The following is a 27,500-nucleotide window of genomic DNA, read 5'->3' as shown; positions in this document are numbered from 1 at the left end:
AAAGAAAATGTATTGGTTTTCAACATTTTTTTTTTACAAATATCTGAAAAATGTGGCATGCATTTGTATTTAGCCCCCTTTACTCTGATACCCCCAACTAAAATCTAATGGAACCATTTACCTTCAGAAGTCCTCTATTTAATAAATAGTCTACCTGTGTGTTATTTAATCTTGGTATAAATACAGCTGTTCTGTGAAGCCCTCAAAGGTTTGTTAGAAAACCTTAGTGAACAAACCGCATCATGAAGGCCAATGAACACACCAGATAGGTCAGGGATACAGTTGTGGAGAAATGTAGGCCCCTTTCACACTGGGGCAGGAGTTGCGCTGACGGTATAGCGGCACTATACTGTCGGAATTGCGGCGGTATTCGGCTGCTAGCGGTGTAAACACACCGCTCCAAAGATGGGGCTAGCAGGATTTTTTGAGTGGTCCTGCTAGCGCACCGCTTCAGTGTGAAACACATTTCCCTAAAAGGCAATTTTACATTAAAATCCTGGTTCCTCATAATTTGCAGGTGTTGGGGTGACTACCCCCAGTGGGAATAGTCCTTGGCTTTGAAAACACTGGTCTAACAGGATCTTTTGAATGTGGTTCATATGGTTCACAATTGCGACATGGTATAGTATAAAAGCTCAGATCATAACACGCAAAAGGTATTTCTTTATTCCTTGGAAATGGTCCAATCTTGAGTTAAGAGACATTCTTTCTCAGGAGATAGTGCCGTTTTTGCAGTCTATGTCACATGCATGTCTGTACAGAAAGCACATTTATTTTGAAGCAGCTGGGTCAACCTGTGCTGTTCCCCTGAAAATACCCCTTGTTAAATGTATCCTGATAAGGTACATAGGACCTCCTGAATTCCCAGGCTTACCACCAAGGACAAAGCAGTATGCAGACATAAACAAGGTAAGTGAACTAACAGATACATATTTTGAGTAGAGTGCTGGTGATAGCGGTCATGCACTGATTACAATGATTAATATGGGTTTCTGTTCAGGGAAAAAGTGTAATGTTTGAATATAATTGTTGCCTTTCTATGGTAACTATGGGGGTTATTTACTAAAGGCAAATACACTACAAGTGTAAATCCGAGGGGGACATGCAAGGAAAATAAACAGCATTTTAGCTTGCACATGATTGGATAATAAAATCAGCAGAGCTTCCCCTCATTTCAAATCTACCCCTCAGATTTACACCGACTGCACTTTCAAGTGCAGTGTGCACTTATAGTGCAAAGTGGATTTGCCTTTTATAAATTTCCCTCCAGTCTCACATGTTTCTTTGACCTTACTTCAGAGTTTACACTCTCCTTTAAGCATAGGTGTGCACAGCCTATTGCATTAGGGTGTGCACCCTAAAGCTCAAATACATGTGTATGTATGTAACCTAACTAAGCCTCTGTTTTGAGCTAGTGTCCTTAGGTCAGTTTTTCTCAACTCCAGTCCTCAAGGTGCCCCAACAGGTCATGTTTTCAGGATTTTCTTCGGATGAAACAGGTTTGGTAATTAGGGATGAGCCGAACACCCCCCCCCCCTCCTCGTTTGGTTCGCACCAGAACCTTCGAACCAACCGAACTTTAGAACCCCCATTGAAGTCTATGGGACTCGAACATTCAAAATCAAAAGTGCTAATTTTAAAGGTTATTATGCAAGTTATTGTCCTAAAATGGGTTTGGGGACTTGGGTCTTGCCCCAGGGAACATGTATCAATGCAAAAAAAAAACGTTTTAAAAACTCACGTTTTTTCGGAAGCAGTGATTTTAATGATGCTTAAAGTGAAAAAAAAAATTGAAAAATTCCTTTAAATATCGAACATGCTGGGCGTCTATAGTATGCCTGTGAAGTGACACGTGTTTAGAACTGTCCCTGCACAAAATGACATTACTATAAGAAAAAAGTAATTTAAAACTGCTTGCGGCTTTAATGTCTGGTCCCTGCAATATGGATGAAAATCATTGAGAAAAATAGCATGGGTCCCCCCCCCCCTCACCTCAGGTCATTGCCAGCCCCTCTGGCCCTATATACTTTGAACAGCAGTATACAGGCGGTGCAAACAAGACATGGGCTTTAGGTTTGTTGTTAAGTAGAATCTGTTTGTAGTTTTTAACTGGTACTATTTTAAAGTGTAGCTCTAGCCAACAAATCTATTTTTAAGCTTTTTGGAAAAGAAGAAGATTGCAATTCACTTTCTGTCCCAATGACAAATGATTTTTTGAAAACAGGAGACACTTCTTACAGAAGAGAATTTCCCTTCCTAGGGATAGATTTCCTCTCCCTTCCTTTTGTCTCCTTCCGTTTGCAAGTAGGAGTCGTTTAAGTTGGATGTTTGAAAGTAGGGGCCTGCCGTATATACTCTGAAGAATCTTGGGCCCTAAGTGTTGGTGTTGCCACAACACTGTAAGCCCTCAGTTAGTCTTGGTGAGTGCTGGAACGCCCTGCTGTGAACTATTATTTAAAATTTTAATTACATGCCATTGTTGAACAGTGGTAGAAAAATTGGGCCTTTGGCGCTGGTGCCACAACACTAAGTCCTCACAGTTACTCTTGGTGGGCGCTGTTAAAAATGGAATGGGCCCTGCTGTTAAATATTAGATCAAGAATTCTAATTACATGCCCCTGTTGAACAGGGGCTGAAAAATTGGGCCTTGGTGGTGGTGACGGTGCCACAACACTATAAGCCCTCAGTTACTCTTGGTGGGCGCAGGAATGGGCCCTGCTGTGAAATATTAGTTTAAGATTTGTAATTGCATGCCCCTGTTGAACAGGGGGAGAAAAATTGGGCCTTAGGCACTGGTGCCACAACACTGCAACCCCCTCACAGGTACTCTAGTTGCAGCGCAGGAATAAGCCCTGCTGCAAATTATTGCATCAGAAATTGTAATTACACGCCCCTGTTAAACAGGGGCAGAAAAATTGGGCCTTAGCCACTGGTGGCAGTGCCCAGAACCAAACATTTTCTTACAAGCCATCAGCATGATCATTGAGGAGGAAAAGCATAGTCACTCAGCATAACAGGATAGTCACTCGGTATAGGCAGTCTTGAAGGCATCTGACATTTCAAAACAAATTATTCATCAGGTGCTTGGTAGCTGGTGGTTATCCAAGCCTGATTAATTTTTATGAAGGTCAGTCGATCGACTGAGTTGGTGGAGAGGCGCACCCTGTGATCGGTTACAAAGCCTCCAGCAGCACTGAATGTGCATTCCGAAAGAACGCTGGATGCAGGACAGGCCAGTAGCTCAATTGCATACTTGTAACAGCTCTGGTGAACCACAACTGCAGATAGCATGGATTTCAATGCATGTTCCTATGTTATGTGAGATTTCAGTACTGAGCCCCTGGCGTCACTCCACACAAACAGGAGTTTGGGGGTTCTCTACATCATCTCTCTCTCACATAAAGGAATGCATTGAGCTGCTAGGGGTGGACGCATTACAACATGTGACCAAACCATAGCGTTAAAAAGATGCGATTCAGGAGGACGTTCCAACGAATTGAAAGTGTATGTCCCTTTAAGATATTCTACAGCGACAGCCGAAGACACACCAGTCAATCCCAATAAGTATGTTAATAGTTAGCAAGCCAGAGTAATTACAATAATTGTTTAAGAGCAATTATATGTAGCAGGTTTTCCTGTAGAACTACAAGTGAAATAATTGCTACTTATCCGTTTTGTAGGGATGGGTGGCTGCAGTAGGTTGGTAGCAGGCCTGGGATTCCGTAGTGTATGGTGCCCTGTAGGGAGATCGGTTTAGGGTGTCCCAGGAATGGCAATCTGGATTTGCTTCGTTATGGCAGGCATCCAGGCTGGCATGGGTTGCAGGCTTAGGATTGATGGTACCTGTAGTTCGTTAGCCAAGCCGGCTACGGCCGACAATAATAAAACAAGGTTCCTATTGACTGTGAATGCCTTTATAGGCAGGTAACGGGTGCAGTGCATAAGCACTGATACGAGGCAGGGCAGTGGTGATGTGCGACAAAAAGGGGAGAAAGAAAGGCGCACCAGCCTCGTGTACTACCGTTTGGCAAATTTTAATGGAATAATAAAATAATGAAAACTACTCACAAACAAAGAATGATAAAAGGCTTGTCAAACGATAATTGAAATACCCCTCAAACCACACTCCAGAATGTAGGGGGGGTGGCGAGGTGCGTTGCTGCTGGCTGACGCGTTTCGAGGTGACAGAGCCCTCTTCCTCAGAGCCCAGCAGTGCATGACCATCCACTTACACTGATTAAATAGGAAAACATGTAGGCCCTGGCCCCACCCACCACCGACCACAGAAACACTCCCAGGGGCCGTCCAGACTCCACCCCCAAACAAGCAAAAATAGAGATGAAAATAAAAATATATAAAAATATGATGATGGTGGTAGCTGGAAGTATTGCTAATGAAGCCGAGGATGAATGTGCACAGCGACAATAGCAGTAATGGTAGTGGTAGTGATGCTAAAGAAAAGATGTATAAGGTTGAATGAAATACATAAAAAAATGTGTATATATATATATAGAGAGAAATATAAGCAAGTATATGGTAATACTCAACCATCGCTATTTATAGTGACAGTGAAGTGCTGATAAGATGCACAGGGTGGGGAAGGTGTACTGTAGATCCGACGATGAGGACTACAAATGCACCCACTGCACATCATAGTCCTCAGTAAAGTGATCGCTGATGACAAAAGGGAGAAAGATGTATATAAGGGGAAAAAAAGAAAACATGGAGTACATATGAGGAAGAGGAGAGAGGGGGAGAAAAGAGATGGGCAAAGCAAAACATAGACTACTTACATGGATGGCTTACATAACAAAGAATCTATGGGGCCGATGGACGAACATCTCTCCTGCTAGGGAGTCGTCACCGCTACCGAAGTGGCCAAGCAGGGGGCGATTCAATCAACATGTGCTGCTATAGATGGAGCGCAAACAGATACGTCTGCGCTCCACAGGCTGGCACGCCGTCTTGCCGCGCCATCAACCATCACCCACTTCTCTGACGAATCGTCAGAGGGAATGCTGGAGACACCAGGGTTTAGAAACCGCCATATTTGCGGGGCCCGAGTGTCGAGAAAGGAAACTAAAAGTGACAAGAGTAAAAGGGAAAGAAAAGATAGAGAAGGGGGGGGAGGAGGAGAACGAACAAACCTGGACGGACCCCAGCAGAGCACTCCCGGTGGCTAAAAGAGGGCAGCAGTGGTGATGTGCGGCGCACTTCTGCATTCCAGGCTGGAACGCACGCAGCGCCGGGCGATGACATTGCGCGGACGCTGTATGCGCTCCAGCGTGAACTCACTACGGCGCTGAGAGCGCCTGTTACAGTACCCCCCTTTTAAGGGATACTCTCCTGGGGATCTCAATAAGTGGAGGAATATCAAGGTAAGGGGTTTCAGCAGTAAGAACATTTTTATATACTTTCTGTAAAATTTTGCGAACCACAAAAAAAAAGTTTATATTGCCTTTTTGTAAAAAATAACAAAGGCAAGGAAAAGATAATGGTCTGTTCAAAGAGACAATTTCTGGAGCTTGGCGTAGAGGAAGTGAGCTCTGAGTCTTGCAAGTAGTCATCCGACATGTTTCCGATGTTGCAAAAGTTCAACTGAGCAATAAAGTATGCCATCTAGACACACCACTACGCACATGTCCAGAAAGTCTCTTGAGACATCATTCAGAAGGCCTTGAACGACTGCTGGAGCATTGCACGGTCCCACTGTCCATTTTTCTTCAAAAGGGGACAAGTTTTGAGGTGTAGGGACAGGTGCTGTGGAACTTGATGAAGATTCAGCTCATCTCTCTCTTAACCTACAATCTATTGTGATAGCACGTTGTATGGTATCATCAAGAGACTGGGGGAGATCAGCTCTAGCCAACTCATCCTTTAGTGGTTCAGAAAGGCAGAGACAGAAATGGTTATGGAGTGTAACATCATTCCACTCGGTCTCAATGGGCCATCTCTGGAATTCCGCTGTGAAGTCCTCAACTGGTCGTCTACCTTGTTTGAGGGTCCTAATACCATTTTCAGCAGTGAGTTGCTGATTGGAGTCATCATAAAGCAAGGACATAGTTGCCAAAAATTGTGTGCAAGAATGTAGGATTGGATCCTCTTTTTCTAGGTAGGTATTTTCCCAAGCAAAGAGGTTCACCATTTAAATAGGATATAAGGGTAAGCACCTTAATCCTGTCATTGGGGAAGGTACGAGGGCATAATTCAAACATTAATTTACATGCATTAATGAATTCTCTGTAGGTCTTTCGATCACCAGTAAAAGGTGCAGGTGGATTGACCTTGGGTTCAGGGGGAAAAGGAGGCACATTTGAATTTTGCGCAACTAAATATTGCAGTGTTTGGTTCTCCAACTGCAGAGTTTGTACGGTTTGAGCAAGTGCGTCTACCTTTTGAGTAAGGGCAACCACATGATTGGCAAGTTCCGCTGGATTCATTTTTTATGTTCTATTATTCTGTAACGTCTCTGGTGAACGGGAGTGAACCTCAACTGCGGATAGCAAGGATTTCAATGCATGTACCTATGTTATGTGAGATTTCAATACTGAGCCCCAGGCGTCACTCCACACAAACAGGAGTTTGGGGGTTCTCTACATCATCTCTCTCTCGCATAAAGGAATGCGTTGAGCTACTAGAGGTGGACGCATTACAACATGCAACCAAACCCTAGCGTTCAAAAGATACGATTCAGGAGGATGTTCCAATGCACTGCTGTATGTTTAGGTGATATGATGTTGAGAACCCCCAAACTCCTGTTCTCTGATTGGAGTGACGCCTGGGGTCCAATACTGATAATCACGTACATACGCATTGGAATGTCCTCCTTAATCGTATCTTTTTAACGCTAGGGTTTGGTCGCATTTTGTAATGCGTCCACCCCTAGTAGCTCAACGCATTCCTTTATGTAGAATAGAAAATTCCGCGCCAAATATAAATAAGTACTAAATTAAACTAAATAAGCTGCTCCTCAAAGAACAATACTGAATTGTGATAATGAAAATGAAAATGGAAGGTAGAGGGCGCTCAACCACACAATAGTGATTGTGAAATGTGGAATACCACACAACAACGTGCAACAATTAATAATAAAATACGTTTCCAAAAGCATATGTGAACAGTGATTGCTGAAACAATATAAATCAATATACAGCAGAAATGTCCCACACAGATGTGCATGAATACGCAGATTCCTCTGCAGTGTAAGCAAAAAACACTGAAGTTCACTGTGTTAAACACCAAAAAAATATAAAAATAAAAATAGAGTCCCAATAGCATGCATAGAAAGCCAAACGAATCTTGACAATTGCTGTGATCTTCCTAGTGGAGAAAAGTAGAAAATGCCACCACCATACTTTTCAAATTTCACTTGTTTCCACCCAAGGTGCTTTGTATATAAAGTGCTCTTACCAGAGCCTGTTGACCACTTTACTTAAAAAGATGGTCATACGGGCTAGTGCAGGATTGTGCCTACACACACATGGATATGGACTATTGAATCTCGTTTCCAGGCGTTCCAGATAAGGATGATATGCAAAAAAAGAGAACCGGTAGACGCCGATAGCGTAATAACGTTTTAATAATAAAAACAACTAAAAACAACGGAAAGCCAAATGGCCTCTTACTTTAAAAGTGCCTACCCGGCACTGGGACTGCAGGCCTGTCACCGCCAATCTGCGGTTCAAAACTTGGGTTATCAGGATCGGATACCACCGCCGTAGTTCCACCATAAACTCCTTCCTGTCAGCTTCACCAGAGCGGGGGGGGCGTCTCGTGACCAGGACTGCATTCCTTTATGTGAGAGAGAGATGATGTAGAGAACCCCCAAACTCCTTTTTGTGTGGAGTGACGCCTGGGGCTCAGTACTGAAATCTCACATAACTTAGGTACATGCATTGAAATCCTTGCTATCCGCAGTTGTGGTTCACTCCCGTTCACCAGAGCCATTACAATACTGTGCAAGCTCTGGCCAGTGATCCATCTTCAAGACCCTGTAAGCCAGAGGGTTTTCGGTGGGAAAGGAGTCCAAGTCTGATCTTGCCCCTAGGTATTCCCGCACCATGTAAAACAGACGCTGGCAATGGTACCTGGAACCGGTCATAACTTGGGGCTGCGGACTAAAAAATTGGCAAGTTCACACTTGAAAAAAGAGCGTGCAGGACTGTTCCCTGACTTGCGCACGCTCTGAAAGGCGTCATGGTCCTCCTCGGCCCCCGTCCAGCTGACGTTGCACGCCAGCACACAAGATTCCAGCCCTGCAGTATACCATCACCGCTGATACAGTCGGCTCCTTCCGGCACTGAGCGGCTGCTGACACTTGGCTATATGATACCATCTCTCGATCCTGGCTTCACTCACCAGCCTCCCGGACTTCTACATTGCCTTATATGATGTAAGTGCTGGATACATTTGTTTGCATATATTAAATACAGATTACTCAGAGGCGCTTTTCCTCTTGTTTTTTTTTTCTTTGCATATTCTGAGCTGGCTTCGCTTCTGGAGAGCTGCCCTGAGCACCTGTTACCATCCACACTGGTTATATATAGCCACCAACAACAGCCATAATGGCACCTTGTTTGGACTGATCCCTAACGGACTTATTAATTTTTAGACCATATACGCCGCCGTTTTGGTTTTATCTCACCATTAATTATATAGAATCATGCTCTATGACTGATTGCTTTTGCAGACATCCTGAGCGCTGTAACCCCCTGCTTTTTTTGTCCTAAAAGCAGAATGAATGAGAACTAAGAGTGGAGCAAACCATCTTGGGACATGTAGTCCAAAGAGCCAGGTTTTGCATTCAAGGCGAACTGTTATGGACTACAAGTACCAGCCGGCTGAAGAGAACAGAATGCTGGGAGAGGTAAATAAAAGCCTGTGGGGCTACAGAATCACTCTCTTCAGACCACAGCCTGTATCTGCAAGCAGTGACTTGGATGGTAGTTTTGTTCTGTGGCAGGGTTTTGGCCTGTGCTTCAGAGAGAGAGAGAGTCGTCGCCACATCTGTTCGTTCGGTGGCTGCCTGGAGGTCACTCTTGTCATCTCCACGCCGGGTCCAACTGGGTGGTAGCGTGGTGCAATTCAGAATTGAGCGCTGTCCCTTGAGCCAGGATTTGCAGATACCTGCTGCGGAGCGCTCATGCCACTCTTCAAAGCAAAAGGTCGCTGGGGTTGGTGAGTGAGCACTTGCCCATCTTTTCCACCAAAGGACACTGCATGCAGACAGTTTGCCTTATTTACTCCACCAAGCCTGAAAAGGGATCCTTGCTACACTTCAATTCACACTGAGAGAATTTAGTGCCAAACTTACTTGCCAGGACACCATTTGCTCATCGTAAAGAGCTAACTGAAGACACAAGCTTTTATCTTCAAAGGACTACAGAATATTCCAGAACATTTGGTGCCTATCTTAGCCTCTACAGTATCTAAGGACTCTAACGGTTAGAGAATAGGAATAAGGACTTTAAAGTAATGTGAATTTAGAGTTTTTTACATTTCTGGGACTGTGGTGTCAGAGAAATAAATGGAGAAGTCTGGCGGAAGCCTAGTCATTCTTCTACCCTTTTTGGCCTGTAGCCATATATTCCAGTGTATATTCTGCTGATATATATATATATATAATATATATATATATATATATATATATATATATATATATATATATATATATATATATATATATAATTAGTGGTATTTGGGGGTTGTTTAACTCAAGTGTAGCCAGGGTTGGACTGGGACAAAAATTTGGCCCTGGACTTCATCCAGACTGGCCCACTTTGACAGGTCTCTCCCACAGCGGCCGGACAACTCCCGCACCCCCCCCCCCGGCCACCCAAGCCCCCTCTCCCCCTTCACTAGCCACTAGTCATTTTACTTTATTAGAGTAGAACAGCTGGTACTGGTACTCTTATAGGCAGTACCAGTGGGGAAGCTAGACATTATTTCTCCCGGGGCAAAAAATCTGTTTGGTGCCCCCCCCCCCCTTATGGGACAAGATTAGGCAGAAGTGAGAAACTCCCAGGCTGCTGTCACTGAAGCCGGCCCACTGAGCCATCAGCCCACCGGGAAACTCCCTGTAGTCCCAATGGCCAGTCCATCCCTGACTGTAGCACCCGTTGGCGAGAACAATCCATGCCAGAAGTTCAATTTCAGGGCTTGTTGGCCCACTTTTTTTTAAGAAAAGTTCAAAACAAAATCAAAGGTTTTCCCTCGCAGGGGGTTTTGTCCATACAAAATAATGATAAATTCAGCCTCCTGGCTTGTACATACAGCAGTGCTGCTCAGGCCTTCCACTTCAGGCTCTCCTCCGTCTCCTACAGAGTATTTGCCAACACTGTCCTTTTAGATAGCAGCCCCTCACTGCTCTGATCCTCAAGCCTCGTGCACACGCCATGAGTGCTTTTGGCCGGGAAAACCGGCCGTGTGTATGCTCCATCTCAGTTTTCCCAACAAGAAAACTGCCCGAAAAAAAGAGAACCAGTTCTCTTTTTTTTCCTGCAGAAATTTCCGGCGTTTTTTAAGCCGGCAGTTTTCCTATGGGAAACACTGCGATGGAGCATACACGCGGCCGGGATTCCCGACCAAAGCGCTCATGACAGTTTTCCTGTCGGGAAACCCGGTCGTGTGTAGGGGGAAAAAGTTACCGAGCAGGTTCTCGGTTTTCCCCTCAGGTTTCTCGGCAGACTTTTTACCGACGGGAATCCCGTACGTGTGTATGAGGCTTTAGACTTGGGTCTCTGACTTCTACTGTGCATACATGCACACTCTGGGTTCTCCCTTGAAATCTTGCACTCCTCAGGAGAGTGGAGCCCAAAATGCTGGTCCTGATTTTACTATCCGGCCCACACACACCTGAACAATCAGTGTGCTGGTGAGTCTCAAAACCTGGATCCAGGACTGTAGATTTTATCCCACCCGGATCTCTAATAAATCCCCGGGCTTCAGGTCCCAAAGTGAATAATGAGGAAGCTGAAAAGCCAGTTTCCTCCCAAACAAGCAAATACACTGGAGCCCCTCAACCTGCCTGGTTGAGAATCCTGTATTCATACACTGGTGGGGTACCATTACTCTGAAATTCAAGACGCAGCTGGGTGTTGAAGATGTCTGTATGGGTGTTCTATCAGATTACTGCTACCGGTCAGATCATGTGTTTGGAACACATAGCACATGCACAGTATATTTTGGACAGAACGTGCAACAAAGAGCACTTGGACCAAATCTGCAACATTTGAGTCAAGGTTCTTTCTCTCAGGGATTGTTGGTGTATAAAGGTCACTGGCAAGGTTTCTGTAGTTGATGGAATTCTGTATTTAGAATATTTCTCAGTGTTTATAGTAAATTTTGATTAGGCATAATAAGTTAAAGTTGTCATTCACTACGGTAAAGACTTCTTAGAGAAACAAATTAGGGTTCTACTGGGGCAGCCAAGGTTTCTCAGTATTCATCCATTTATCCTGTGTGAAATGCAGTGCCCTAACAACCGGGGGGCTGCCGGTGTGTCTGCCCCTGGGCGCTGAGCTGTCAAAGTGTAAAAAATGTAATAAAATCCACAGTCAGGGCCGCCATCAGGGGGGTACAGGCATTACACCTGTAAGGGGCCTGATGGTCCCCAGGGGCCCTTCCGCCCCCCCCCCATTTTTTTTCCGTTCGAACCCCCTACCTTTAGCAACTCACGACAGGGGCCCACCTCCCCCTGTTTTCTTTTTTCGTCTGACTTTAGCAACACACGACAGGAGAGAAAAGAGAAGACTTGACTTTGTTTTGTTTGTCAGCACCAACCCCCCCCCCATCCCGCTTATCATCTCACGGCAGGAGAGAGAAGAGATGACACTTTCGTTACCACCCCTCCCCCCCATCCCGCTTATCTCGCGTCAGGAGAGAGAAGAGATGACACTTTCCTTACCACCCCTCCCCCCCCATCCCGCTTGTCTCGCGGCAGGAGAGAGAAGAGATGACACTTTCCTTAATTATTTTTTATAACAAAGTGAAAATATATATATATATATATATATATATATATATATATATATATATAATATAATTTTATTCTGTCTTTTTTTGTTTATATTGCAAAAAAAAAAAACAGTGCTGATCAAATATGACCAAAAGAAAGCTCTATCTGTGGGAAAAAATTATCAAAATGTAATTTGCATATGATGTTGCATGACCGCGCAATCACCAGTTAAAGTAGCACAGTAAGGAATAGTAAAAAAAAACAATTACTTCTGGTTAGTCTTCTCAGAAATAAATTGCACTATCAATAATAGGCTGGGGGATCATGCATTTCTAGAGACAGAGGTAGAAGAGGAACTGGCTTAACCACTTCATTACTGGGCACTTAAACCCCCTTCGTGCCCAGACCAATTTTCAGCGCTGACGCATTTTGAATGACAATTGCGCGGTCATACAACACTGTACCCAAATTATATTTTTATCTTTTTTTTTCCACAAATAGCTTTCTTTTGGTGTTATTTGATCATCTCTGCGATTTTTATTTTTTTGCGCTATAAACATAAAAAGACAGAAAACACAATTTTTTACTTTTTGTTATAATAATATCCCAATTTTTTTTAAAAAATAAAAATTTCCCTCGGTTTAGGCTGATACGTATTCTTCCACATATTTTTGTTTAAAAAAATCGCAATAAGCCTATATTGATTGGTTTGCGCAAAAGTTATAGCGCCTACAAAATATGGGATAGATTTTTTTTTTTTTTTACTAGTAATGGCGGCGATCTGCGATTTTTTTTTTTTGGTCAGGCCTGCGATATTGCGGCGGACAGATTGGACACTTTTGGGACCATTCACATTTATACAGTGATTAGTGCTATAAAAATGCACTAATTACTGTATAAATGTGACTGGCAGTGAAGGGGTTAACACTAGGGGGTGAGGAAGGGGTTAAATGTGTATCCTGGGTGTGTTCAAACTGTGTGGGGGGGAGGGGACTGACTGGGGGAGGTGACTGATGCTGTGTCCCTATGTAAAGGGACACAGATCGGTCTCCTCTCTCCCTGACAGGACGTGCAGCTCTGTGTTTACACACAGAGCTCCACGTCCCTGCTGTCACCACCGATTACGGGTACCTGGCAGACATCGTGGCTGCCAGGCACACGCATCGCCTCCCGAGCGATGCGCCGGGCACGTTGTTTCCCCGCTGCGCGCCCGGGGAATGACAACAGCAGGACGTCCAAAGACGTCCACTCGGCACTTGAGGGCCGCGCTGTGGACGTCATTCGTCCATAGCGCGGATCCCAAGTGGTTAATAAAGCAATGAGATCTGATAGTATTCATCTTAGAGAACTTTGAGGTATAGTTGTTGGACCATTAAGAAATCTTTTTAATCAATCTTTTCTAACGAGAAGATCTCCATGACTGGCGCACAGAAAATATTGTACCTATCCACAACAAGGGCAGCAAGATGGCAATTACAATTACAGGATGGCAATTACAGGACCGCGAGTTTATCATCTGTTAAGTCAAGTCAATGGAGTCACTCCTAAACAAAAAGCTCATGGAGCATGTAAACACATTTGACCAAAAATACTTGCTGGACCAAAAGCAGCATGGCTTTACTGAGGGCAGATCATATCAGACTAATCTGATTGGATTTTTTGTCTATACAGTGGAACCTCGGATTGCGAGTAATGCTGTTAACGAGCGTTTTCGCAATACGAGCACTGTATTTCCTAAGATCCTAACTCGGTTTGCGAGTGTTGTCTCGCAAAATGAGCAGGGTTGAGGCCAAAGCGGTGTGCAGTACCGCGTTTGGACTGAGGTGGGGGGTGCCAGAGCCGAACAGCGCATTAAGGTCATGAAGTGGCCTAGCCAGTCTACTGACCTTAATCCTATAGAAAATATATGGAGGGAGCTGAAGCTTCGAGTTGCCAAGTGACAGCCAAGAAACCTTAAGGATTTAGAGAAGATCTTGTAAAGAAGACTGGACCAAAATCTCTCCTGAGATGTGTGCAAACCCGGTCACCAACTACAAGCAACGTCTTACCCATGTGCTTGCCAACAAGGGTTTCTCCACCAAGTACTAAGTCATGTTTTGCTTTGGGATCAAATACTTATTTTACTCACTGAACTGCAACTCTTGTGTTTTTTTTCTGGATTTTTGGTTGATATTTTGTCTCTATCATTTAATATACACCAAAGAGAGAAACCTGACGGAAACGTTTAAATACATCAAGGGGGCGAATAAGGTTCAAGAGGGCAGTATTTTCTATATGTAACCAAGATCAAGAACACAGGAACATTACCTCAAACTAGCAGGAGAAAAGTTCAAAACTAACCTTAGAAAGTATTATTTTCCTGAAAGAGTAGTTGATGCTTGAAATAGACTTCCAGAAGAGGTGAGTCGGTCAACAGTAAGTGGATTCAAATATACTTTGGACAAACCTAGATCTATACTCAGAGAAAAAAGCTAACAAAAAAATAATAAAATAAAAATATAAAAAAAGAGTCAGACCTGATGGACCACTTGGTTGTTTTTCTGCCATCACTCTTTTACTTTCAAAATGTTTATTTGGTTTTCAACAAGCATGACAGAAAAAAAAAAACAATATAATACATTAGTGTTATAAGCTTATCCACAAGCTTTACGAACTCAAGATCAAAGTATGAGGGTAGTAACATTCAATGAATCAATGTTCAATTTCCTTACGGTAATTAATCAATGAGCAATACTAACAAAATGCTCTGGGCTAACAGCCCACAACAAGTAACGTAGATAACTTTTCTGTGAGACTATCCGCCCAAGTGGCTTGGGGTCCAGGTCCCACCTGCCGCAGGTTCTGGCTCGAATATATAGTGGTACCTGGGACATTCTAGGGGGTGCCGGCCGCGCACCCCCGGAAGGGTCCAAGCCCCCCCACCCCATTGGGATCTCTGTGGGGATGCCCCGACCCCCCCAGAGGCGCTGAGCTCTACCCACCCCCCCTTGTCCAGGCCACTACGAAGTGCAGCCAGTATAGTACGGTTTAGTTCAGTGAGGTGAGTAAGGCGGTCCCGCAGGGGCCCCCCCATTTCATACCACACAAGGAAATCCGCTCAGCTTGTGCAGTCAGGCCGGACTCGGCTCTAGTCTCATGGGTTCATATATGTCTTGCATAATAAGGTAGAGAAATGGGAACAGAGTGTCCCAGAAAGTGGTTAGGGAGAAAAGTGTAAGAGGGAGGAGGAGAGGTAATGCCGCGTACACACGATCATTTTTCAGCATGAAAAAAACGTTGTTTTTTAAAAACGTCATTTAAAATGATCGTGTGTGGGCTTCACATCATTTTTCAGGTTCTGAAAAACGACAACAAAAAAATTCGCACATGCTGCATTTTTTAGTGTAATTTTAAACAATGTTGTTTTTCGGGTTGTAAAAAATTATCGTGTGTGGGCTAAAACGACAAAAAAAAAACGTGCATGCTCAGAAGCAAGTTATGAGATGGGAGCGCTCGTTCTGGTAAAACTACCACTCATAATGGAGTAAGCACATTCATCACGCTGTAACAGACAAAAAAGCGCGAATCGTCTTTTACTAACACGGAATCAGCTAAAGCAGCCCCAAGGCGATTGGAACTTCCCCTTTAAAGTGCCGTCGTACGTGTTGTACGTCACCGCACTTTGCTAGATCATTTTTTAAAAACAATGGTGTGTAGGCAACGTCGTTTTAATGATGAAGTTGGGTAAACGTTGTTTTTTAGACATGCTGAAAAACTACGTTTTCTTTCATGCTGAAAAATGATCGTGTGTACGCGGCATAAGGTGTGGAGCTCAAAGTAGCCCAGGTTCTACCGCGGATCCGGGGTAATGCCAGGGTAAATAGGAATGTTACAATAGAATGCCCAGGGCTCCCATATAGCCTTGAATCTATCTGTCTTGTCCTGTAATTTTGCTACCATGTGTTCTTGCGCCATAATCCAGGAAACTTTCCTCTTGAACCTCTGAAAAGGAACCGTGGGGGTTTTCCATGCCCGTGCTAACATTTATCTTAGCTCCTAGCAGGATAAAGAAAGTTAGTGTTTGGAGATTTTTACAAAGTCCTGGGAGGGGGCGGTTCAGGAGTGCTAATTGAGGATCGGGAGTCACCAAAGTAACTGTTACCATCCTAATTGTCTGAAACACCTTCCTCCAAAAGGATCTGATCCGGGGACAGGTCCACCAAATGTGGAAAATAGTGCCCTCCAGCTTCACAGCCCCTGAAACATGAAGGGGAAACCCTGGGGAAAATTTTTTTATTTCCGCCTCAGAGAACTATCAGGATACTCAATCACTTTTGCGTTCAATTTGCAGTCTCCTTTGTTCGCATCATGGTTGGAAATTTCTTTTTTTTTTTTTTTTTTTTTTTCCCTTTTCTTATTCTTTATTTGTTATTGCAAAAGTGCTTTTTTTTTTTTTTTTTGAATATATGTCAATAAATATACAAAAGGAGATAAAGGAAAAAAATTCTTAAATACGTGAATAGATACATTAGTGTCTCCTAGCCGAACAAACCCTCATCCCACCCTCGAGCCACCCCCAACCCTTGATCCCGCCCTCCCACCCTCCCCTATCTCCGGAATTCTGTCTCCTATTGAATCACTCTTTGCCCGTTGACCTTCCTACACTATATCATCCTATCTATATACCTTGGTGCAAGTTTAAAATTAGCCCAATCCTGCCATTTCCGTTTAAATCTGCCTTCTCCTTCCTCTCCCATGTACCTGAGCTGTTCAGCATAATATATATCGTTAATTCTGCAAAGCCAGCTCTTTACTGTCGGGCTCATAGGGTCCTTCCATTGTTTGGGGATCAGACTCTTTGCTGCATCTAGTACGTGTGGAAGTAAGGTTCTCATATACTGTTTAGTTGACATTTCTGTCCCATGAAACAAGCAGACCCATGGATCAGGAGGTATTTTAATTCCGGTTATCTCCTCAATTATTAATAATACATCATTCCAGTATGTTTTAATTTTTGGGCAGGTCCACCATATATGTGACATAGTGCCCACTTCAAGACAGCCCCTCCAACAGTATTTGGAGGTGTCGTCTTGGTAACGGTGTGCTATGGCCGGGGTTATATACCATCGTGCTAAACATTTAAAGTTCATTTCGATCAATGCACAATTAAATGAAGTTGAATGCGTCTTTTTTAATATTTTCCTGACCACTGTCTCGGTTTTTCCCGTTCCCAATTCCTCTTCCCATTTATTAATATACGGAGGGAAACCGGTGTCTTTCAATCCCATTAATATTTTATAAATTGCGGAGATCGCGCCCCTTCCCTTTGGTGCTAAACACATACGCTCCAAAGGGAGCAAGTATCTATCTGACCTCAGGGGGGTGGGGAGGGAATCTACAAAATGCGTCAGCTGAAGGTATCGCCACCTGTTCAACTTAAACAATTCTTTTTTTTTACTTAGTTCCTGATAGGTAAGAATTTTGCCGTCTTTTAATATGTCTTTTAATTGAGCATCTGATTTTTTAATCCAGTTACCAAACAGGTCCATTTTCCCTGGTGCAAAGAAATTTGTGTCAAATAGAGGGATTAATGGGGAGTTATAGCCCCATCTATGTTTTTTATGTGCCCTATCCCAAATAGACATGGATGCCAATGTGATTTTGTGCATGTGCGGATTTATTTGTCTAAAATGTGGCGGTATCCAAATCTCTTTTCCTAACCGTGAGTTATTTGAACAGCTTTCTAATCTCACCCATCTTTTCTCTCTTTTATCTCTGACCCAATCAACCACCCGTGCCATGTGAATAGCCATATAATATGTATAAATATCAGGTACCCCCAAACCACCATGTTCCTTATCTCTAATTAACACCTCCATACTAATGCGCATTTTTTTGTTCCGCCATATAAACCTATTTAATAACTGTTTTAGTATTTTGAAGTAAGCACCCGGTAGTGCGATTGGTAACATTTGAATTATATATAATATCTTAGGGAGAGTAAACATCTTAAAACAGTTTATTCTCCCTAGTAGGGATCTTTGTCTCAATGCAATTCTCTTTAAATCTTTTTTAATATCATTTAATAGTGGTATATAATTCTGTAGATAGATTAGGTTAGGGGAAGATGTGATATTAACTCCCAAATATTTTATCTCGGTATCTTTCCAAATAAATGGAAACTCTTGCTTATATCTCCGTACGTCCTGTGCTTTCACATTTATATTGAGGATTTCTGATTTTAGAGGATTGATTTTAAAATTAGATACATCTCCATACAATTTGAGGGTTTTTAATAGATTCGGGAGTGTTTATAGTTGGATTCGTTATGAATAATAAAATATCGTCGGCGAACGCTGCGAGTTTATGTTCCCCATCATTTGTTTGAATCCCCCTGATATCGGGGTTATTTCTAATCCCGGCCAGCAATGGTTCCAGGGTTAAAATAAATAAAAGGGGCGAGAGGGGGCACCCCTGTCTAGTCCCATTGAACATTTCAAATGTCCCTGACAATGTCCCGTTTACCTTAACTCTTGCCGTTGGGTGTTTATACAAAGCGCTTATCCACCCCATCATTTTTGGACCGATCCCGATAAACTCCAATGTGTTCAATAGAAATCCCCAGTCTACCCTGTCGAAAGCCTTTTCGGCGTCTATCGACAGGAGTAGACCTGGGGATTTACTATCTTTTATTATCTGTGTCAACAGAAGTGTTCTGATGCTATTGTCCCTGCCTTCCCTCCCGGGGACAAAGCCTACTTGGTCAGTATGTACTAAATCTTTCATGATTGTTTTCATTCTCCCTGCTAAGATTTTGGCGAACAGTTTTACATCTGCATTTAATAGCGAGATGGGTCTAAAACTAGAACATAAGGAGGGATCTTTACCTATCTTAGGGATTACTGTAATTGCAGCCTCTAATGCCTCTTGACGAATATCCCAATTTAAACCAATACCGTTTATATAAGAACACATCCTGGGGATCAGAATGTCACTGAACTTTTGGTAATATGCAATTGTTAACCCATCGGGGCCTGGACTTTTCCCCTTTGGTGACTCCTTTAAATTATTGCGAATTTCCAATTCCGTTATAGGTTCTTCTAAAAAACTAATTTTGTCGTCTGATATTTTATTTAGACATGTGTTACTTAAAATTTTTTTTATATTAACGCTTCTCCTTTTGGTTTTTTCGGGGGTGTCCCCTTGCGATATAGAATACAGCTTCCCATAGTATTCTTGAAATACTCTTGCAATTTCTGATGATGTATGTACTTTGCTCCCTTTGCCTGTTTGAATACTTTCTATAAAATTACCCTTAAATTTGTTTTGAAACCCTTTTGCTAGGTATTTGCCCGACAAGTCACCCCATTGATAATTCTCTTTCTTACGTCTGTAAGATGCCGCTCTATTTTCATATTCAATAAGATCTCTTAATTCCTCTCTTTTTAAGATAACGGTACGCTCTGCTTCATGCTCTCCTGTTAGTTTATGGGTCTGTTCAAGGTCCAAGATGGTTTTATATAACTCATCATATTTCTTCTTAGTTTCTTTTTTTTTTGCTGATCCTATTGCGATCAGTATGCCCCTGATATAGGCCTTGTGAGCCTCCCAAACTATTGATTCCGACACGTGTTCGGAGCAATTTGTCTTGAAATACCATTCTAATTCCTGTTTTATCCTTTTTACAACCTCTTCATCCTGTATTAAATCCTCATTAAGTCTCCATTTGGTGTTACTTTTGGGAGCTCCCTCAATTTTTAAATTAATTGAAACTGGCGCATGATCCGACAGGGTAGTTATCCCAATTCCCGAACTTGTCACTACGTCCAATGAGCTATGATCCACTAAAAAAAAGTCGATCCTAGAGTACGTCCCGTGTACAGCGGAGTAGAATGAGTAATCACGTATTTTCGGATGCTGTATTCTCCAAACATCTATCAATTGGAGTTGATGTAATTTTTTTTTAAGTAATTTTCTTTGTGCATCTCCAGTCCGCTGTGCACGGGACGTACAATCGAGATCCAGATCCAGACAGAGGTTCATATCACCCGCCACAACTACCCTGCCAATCCTGAAGTCCATAAACATCTCAATGACCCCCTTAAGAAATCTCATGGAGTTCTTATTTGGACAATAAATATTTGCAATAGAATAATCCACTTCATTTATTTTTCCTCTAAGTAGAAGATACCGCCCCTCGGGATCTGCTTTTCTGTCTACCAGAACAAATCTAACTTCCTTGGCAAACCCTATGGCAACCCCCTTTGCCAATTTAGTCGGTGAGTCTCCGTAGTACCATAATGGGTATTCCGGTGAGCTTATTTTAAGATTTGACTCCTGCGAGATATGTGTCTCTTGTATGAGTACTATATCTGCTTTAAGATGTCTAATTTCTCTTAAAATATTACCCCTTTTTAGCGGGGAATTTAATCCCCTTACATTATATGAGAGTATTTTTAAGGTTCCCATAATATCTACTAGATAGTCGCTTGCCCCCCGACCACTCCCGTTACATTGTTATTATATTCGGTCGCAATAAATTGAGTCATAAAACTCGACATCTTGCATAGGCAGAATTTCCAATATGCATCAAGGCAAAACCACGACAGGCAGCTTATTTCTGAAACTGATAACCGGAGAAACTCCCCCCCAAACCCTCTCCCACACCCCCCCACCTCCCCCCATTTACTCTGTACTATGACCCCTCCCATCACCCAAACCCTCCCCCCCTCCCTCCCTTCCCCCACCAGTAGGGGCATTACGGCCTTAAATAGGCACCTGGATCCGTGGCCCACCTACTCCACCCGGCCCACGGTTCTCGCCCCAGAGGTTGAGCTCTGCGAGTGTGACTACGTCCCGAACCGCCACCGCCCTCCCCCCCATCCGAAGGATGGGGGTGGGTGAGTAGCCCCAGGACCCCAGAACTCCCCGGGCTCCCACCAGCCGGTCCCCCCCCGCCCCCCCCCGACCCCCCCCCACCCCCCAGCCCCCCACATCATCATCTCCGTTTTTGTTATTTGTCTTGTGTGGATTTTTTCTTAATTATTTTCCTCTTTTATTTCCTGGGATAAGGCTCCATGTCTGATGGCCCGGTATAGGTGATATCTTCTCTTGAGGTTCATTCCAACCAGGTATCTCTATCAATGGGATGTCCAGTCTCTTGCAGAACTTAGTCATCTCTTCGGGGAACCTTAAGGTCGCGGATCTGCCCTCCTTCTTCCCGATTAAACACGCTGGATAACCCCAAGAATATTGGATACCATGTATTTTTAAATGTTCGAGTAACGGTTTTAATAATCTCCTTCTAGAAAGGGTCTCGGTGGCAAGGTCCGGAAAAATCTGTAATTCAGTCTCATTAAATGTTACCGGCCTAATGGTTTTAAGACGCTGCCAAATCTGTTCTTTATCTTGAAAATTGTGAAATCTTGCGATCACGTCTCTGGGTATTCCCGCTGCCAATTCCGCCGGTTTTCTAATCCGATGAATTCTTTCGAATTTGATTTTTTCCGTTTCTATTTTACCCAAAATGTGGCCGACTAGTTTATCGAGTTTTACTTGGAGGTCTTCTCCTTCCAGGTCAGGTAAACCACGGATCCTCAAGTTTTTCCTTCGGTTCCGATTTTCTTGATCTTCCATTCGGTACCTCAAGTTCCTTTGTTCTATTTGTAATTCCTTCATTTGCATTTTTAACTCTGACACCTCAGCAGCTTGACTATCCAGTTTTTCTTCAGTTTCTTCCACTCTTCTCAGTAAATGACTCATGTCTTCGTGTACAATCGTTATCTCATTTTTTAACGAGACCTCCATTCGTGAGATTGATAATTCTAGTCGCGAAAACATCTCTAATAGCTCTGTTTTTGATGGAGGTAAATCTTTATGGGTGGCACCGTGTGGTTCCGCAACATCCACCTCAGACTCTCTGGTTGTCACTGTTTCAGAGTACCTTCTCCGTCCATTTTTTTGTTGGCCCATTGATAGTCTGCTTTTGGCCCCAGATGTTTCACTAGGGCAGTCTTTGGAAGTGTCTTGTGTCATGTATTTTTTTATAGTTCCAGGGCTGGCACTTATTTTGGGGGCGTTGGCCACAGCACCCCTAACTGGGCGGCCTCTCATTTCTTATATTCTGTTAGTCACACAAAAAAAAAAAAAAAAAATAATAATAAAAAAAAAAAAAAAATGATCGAGAGACCCCCCAAATACTCTTGACACGGCCGATTTGATCGACTATGGGGGCTTTCAATTCAGAATGGTTGTGCCTCTATTGACCCCTCAGGCAGCTCAACAGATAAAAAGCGGATAAGTAGTGGGGCTGTTATTTAAGGCTAGCTTCTATCAAGGATATGTTGAGAATACCCTTAAAAGAGCGTTTGGATGCCTGATACCAATCCAAGGTTTTCCAGGAGCAACCAGTGTCCTCCTCCCAGGCCCGAGCATAGGCTGGAGAGTCATTATTATTCTCCAGGGCGGAGTATATTAGAGAGATCCCTCCCCTCTGATCCGTAGAGTTTGAGCACCAATGTTCATATGAGGTGATAGTATAGGGTTCAGTTTTGTTGGTCCAGATGGAGTGTAGGAAATGTGCTATTTGGGAGAAACGGAATAGCTCCAAGTTGGGCATATCCAGTGTTTTCCTGCAGTGTGCCAGAGTGAGGGGGCCCGCCTGGGAGAGGAAGTGTCCAATTCGGTAGAGGCCCTTATCCAGTCACCATTTAAAGGCTTTAATATTCAAACCTGGTGGAAATCTGGGGTTATGAAAAATATGAGATAAGGGCTAAACAGGTGAGATAAGGGAACATTGAGTGTAGAGCGTGGAGCACGAGGATACCGAATGAGAGAGTGTCGGAGACATAATTGCTGGTGTAAATTTTGGGTTACTCCATAACAAGAAGTCAATGGTATTCAAGGGAATGGCTTTTCTTTCCATAGACAGCCAATCAGGCTTAGGGCCCTTAGAGTATACTGTGGATATTTGAGTCAATTGGGCGGCTTGGTAATACCACCACAGATTCTGTAAACCAAACCCCCCCCCCTTGGGACTTCAAGCGAAATAACACTTCCTTGGGGCATCTATAGCCTTTGTTGTCCCAGATGAACCGCACAATTTTGGATTGGAATTTAGAGAGATATTTTTTCTTTACTGGTATCGGGAGAGAGCGAAACAGGTACAGCAAACAGGGTAGCAAGGTCATCTTTACTGCATGAACTCTATCGAGCCAGGACAGACCACACTTCGACCACCCAGCCAGGTCCTGCCATCACTCTTTTATGTTTCTATGCTCTAACTTTGAGCTGGCAATGCTGGGGATGGATCTTTAGAACTCACATGGTCCTCTAAGAACTTTCCAGTAGAATAGCATTGTGTGGAGAAAGGACTGTCACTCCTGAACTAACTTCCTTCCTTTTGCAAGTTACACCTACAGGCAGGGCTGGACTGGGACAGAAATTTGGCCCTGGACTTCATCCAGACTGGCCTACTTTGACAGGTCTCTCCCATGGCGGCCAGACAACTCCCGCACCCCCCCCTCCCCTGGCCACCCGCACCCCCTCTCCCCCTTCGCTAGCCACTAGCCATTATACTTTATTAGAGTAGAACAGCTGGTACTGGTACTCTTTTAGGCAGTACCAGTGGGGAAGCTAGACATTATTTCACCCATGGCAAAGAATCAGTTTGGTGCCCCCTTATGGGACAAGATTAGGCAGAAGTGAGAAACTCCCAGGCCATAGCTGTTGAGTCAGCTGTCTTTCCCCTCCCCCCATGCTCCCCTGTCATCCCCCCTGCTCCTCTGGTCCTCCTCCTGCTTATTTGTTCCCCCCAGGTGAGCGCTGCGGGGAGGGAGAGACAGAGGAGCGGAGGGGGGCGGCGGTCCGCTGTCACTGAAGCCGGCCCACAGAGCCATCGGCCCACCGGGAAACTCCCTGTAGTCCCAATGGCCAGTCCATCCCTGCCTACAGGTAAGGCTAGATTAAGGCTTACCTGTAGGTGTTAGCAATATCTCCTAAACCTGCACGGTTTAGGAGATATTCGCCGAATGACAGGACCGCTGTCTACGGCGCGCAGGCGCACTAACAATAGCCGCCCTAAACACGGCAATGCCATGTTCGACGGCTCCCGTGCGCATGCGCGGGAATGACGTCTTCGCCGCTCCGGCCAATCACAGCGCCAGAGCGGCGATTACAGGAAGAAGATCGCCGGAGACATGGCGGCGGCAGAGGGCACAGAGGAGAACTTCAGGGGCGTTGTTCTCAGGTAAGTCGATCATAATGAGCTAGTATGCTGTGCATACTAGCTCATTATGACTTTAATTTTGCAGGGTTTAAAAAAAAAAAAACAACAACAAGGGTTTACTTCCTCTTTAAAGGGTTGCTGATGCTCAGCAACACTTTGGATCAGTACCTTTGGCCTCATGCAGGTGCAGAATCTCCAGGTTTGTGTCTGTTTCCTTCAACCCATGCCTGTCTCTGTATTAGTGTAGTAGGCTGTCTATAAATAGCAGGTTGTGGCTGAGGTCCCTGTGACCCTTTAGTGAAGAAAATGGACATAGAAAGAGGTGGGCACTCTATATGCTAGACCGATGCCATATTCAGCAGTACCCGTGGTTTCTCTATACTCTGAATTTTCACTCTTTTTTTTTTTTTGTGTATGTCACTTTTTACTCTTAAAGTGTATGTAAACCCTGGCATTGATCTTATATTATTTGCTCCCATTTGTTCTGTTAAATATACAATTAAATGTTTCTTTTATATCTGATCCAAAGTGCAAAAAATAATATATTTTAATCCTGCCAGCAATCTAGTGAGCTTGCAGCTATCTTCATGATTACCATATTTTTGCTTGACCCGGTGATCATCGATGGCTTTGTTTTTTTTGGGGGGTGTAATTAAAAAAATAATTATATTATTATTAATTTTTTTACACAACAGAAAAAAGTAGAAAAATATGTATAATTAGACACTAGAGTTGCTATTTTGTTGCCCCTTTTCCTTATTATGTTAATATAAAAGTTAAATGACACCAAAAAATATTGGAAAAATACAAACAAAAAGGAGATACCTGGAGATGTCTGTTTGCAGCGTCCCGCAGTTTACAGAGAACTCTACACACGATCGGTTCATCCGATGAAAACCGATGAAGCTGACTTTCATCAGTCGTGCCTACACACCATCAGTTAAAAAAAACGATCGTGTCAGAACGCGGTGACGTAAAACACAACGACGTGCTGAGAAAAATGAAGTTCAATGCTTCCAAGCATGCGTCGACTTGATTCTGAGCATGCATGGATTTTTAACCGATGGACGTGCCCACAGACGATCGTTTTTTTTCTATCGGTTTTTTAACCATCAGATCATTTTAAAACAAGTTCTACGTTTTTTCACCGATGGATAAAAAAACGATGGGGCCCACACACGATCGGTTCGTCTGATGAAAACCGGTCCCGTTTTCATCTGACGAACCGATCGTGTGTACGGGGCATGACCCTTTTTGCGCATGGCTAGATAAGATGACATGCAAATGAAAAATAGGATAACGTGAATGGATAGAGACAAACGGTTAATAATAGTAAGAAAAAAAATAGTTCTTGTCTTTGTCACTTTGGTAAAGGGTTAAACAGTTTGTCTCCTCTGCTCTAGTGGAACATCTGCAGGAGGCAGACACTGGGAATGTGTTATGGTTGGAGCCAAGGTTGGTCTGAGAAAAGGTCTGGTTCCCTTCTATCGGAGCTATATAAAGGATAATGAACATGTGACGGCTATTCACATCCACTGCATCAGCAACATGAGGACTCTTAGCTGTATATCCATTCCTATCATCCTGTTGCTGCTTTCCTATGGGAAGTTTTCTTCAGGCAGTCTACCACATGCTTCCAGCAAGCATCACGCAGGACAGGTAATTGTTTGTGAGATTGTCTATAATTGAGGCATAGAGGAAAAATACAATGTGGTTTATTTACTACAACTGGAAAGTGCAAAATCTGGTGTAATCAGTTTTCAGGTTTTATTGCCAACGCTTAATTGAAAAAGCTGAAGTTTGAAGCTGATTGGCTACCATGCACAGCTGCACCAGATTCTGAGTGCTCCAGATTTAGTAAATCTCCCCTAATGTCTATATAGAGATCACCATTTTGATTTTTGTGGTATTTTATATATAAAAGTCCATTAAAAATGTTGCATAGTCTAACTTCAGAATGCTGATAATTCTGAAGCTATATGAGGTGCTTTACAGGTGAACAGAGAATGGAGCTAATCCAGGTGGAAATGACTAATGATTTATGAGTAAAATACCAATTCATGACAAATAAAACATTCAAAAGGTGCAGAGACCCAAAGCTATGTATAAAGTATACCCCGTTATTCTTTTTATAGGTTAAGCCCATTACTGTTATTTGCATTGTTCTAAAACAAAGGCAGTTTTATTTCACGTACCAGTTGGGGCAAGTTATATCTGTAGGAATGACTTAGAAATAAGTTATATGTTCCTTTAAAAAAAAAAAATTATTGCTGTATAGTGGCTGAATATTGTTTTGTATTGTGTTTTGTGTAATGGTATTGGATTTTCCTTGGAAATTATTCTTGTGGTAATTCAATGGAAGTATTACCTTTTATGATTAGCTGATCTGTTGTTGATGACTGTGTTTCGTGCAAGCTTTACAACTAACTGAATTGTTTTGCCAGCTAATTGGTTAGTTATCTCTTTGAGGATAGCCAATCAAATTATTATCTTTTCACGTCTGATCTATTTTTTCTGTGCTTTGTGTTGTAAAGCCATATAAACCATGCAGCATGCGAAATTATTTTATATAAACCATCGTATGCAGCATGCTAAATAATTTTATATAAACCATTGCATGCAGCATGCTAAATAATTTTATATAAACCATCGTATGCAGCATGCTAAATCATTTTATATAAACCATCGTATGCAGCATGCTAAATAATTTGATATAAACCATTGCATGCAGCATGCTAAATAATTTGATATAAACCATTGCATGCTAAATCATTTTTATATAAACCATCGTATGCAGCATGCTAAATAATTTGATATAAACCATTGCATGCAGCATGCTAAATAATTTGATATAAACCATTGCATGCTAAATCATTTTTATATAAACCATCGTATGCAGCATGCTAAATAATTTTATATAAACCATTGCATGCAGCATGCTAAATAATTTTATATAAACCATTGCATGCAGCATGCTAAATAATTTTATATAAACCATTGCATGCAGCATGCTAAATAATTTGATATAAACCATCGCATGCAGCATGCTAAATAATTTGTATATAAACCATCGCATGCAGCATGCTAAATAATTTTATATAAACCATCGTATGCAGCATGCTAAATTATTAGATATAAACCATCGCATGCAGCATGCTAAATCATTTTCGTATAATTATAACTAAAAAGATTGTGACTTTGTTACAACAAGGTGTTAGTAGGCTTTTACACTTCTCATCAGGGAATCCGATAATGATGAGTAGAGAGGTGGAGCACAATTTTACGGATCTGGACTTTCTTCGACGGGCACAGCTTAGTACATTCCTCCGATCGATGCCA

At 42.9% G+C, this 27,500-nt stretch overlaps 1 protein-coding gene across 1 annotated transcript in view; it reads left to right on the top strand.

The window, feature by feature from the left end:
- The first annotated feature begins 821 nt into the window (after positions 1 to 821).
- The window catches only part of SHBG (sex hormone binding globulin), a 62,266-nt gene continuing 35,587 nt past the window's right edge, over positions 822 to 27,500 (top strand). The window contains exons 1-2 of the mRNA XM_040348800.1: positions 822 to 909; positions 25,565 to 25,820. Coding sequence (XP_040204734.1) covers positions 25,602 to 25,820 — 219 coding nt within the window. The 5' untranslated portion in view covers positions 822 to 909; positions 25,565 to 25,601. The remainder of the gene's footprint in view (positions 910 to 25,564; positions 25,821 to 27,500) is intronic.

Source organism: Rana temporaria, chromosome 4, assembly GCF_905171775.1.
Source record: "Rana temporaria chromosome 4, aRanTem1.1, whole genome shotgun sequence".
Classification (NCBI taxonomy): Eukaryota; Metazoa; Chordata; class Amphibia; order Anura; family Ranidae; genus Rana; species Rana temporaria.
The sequence above is the reverse complement of the archived record's forward strand: the minus strand, read 5'-3'. Positions and strand labels throughout refer to the sequence as shown.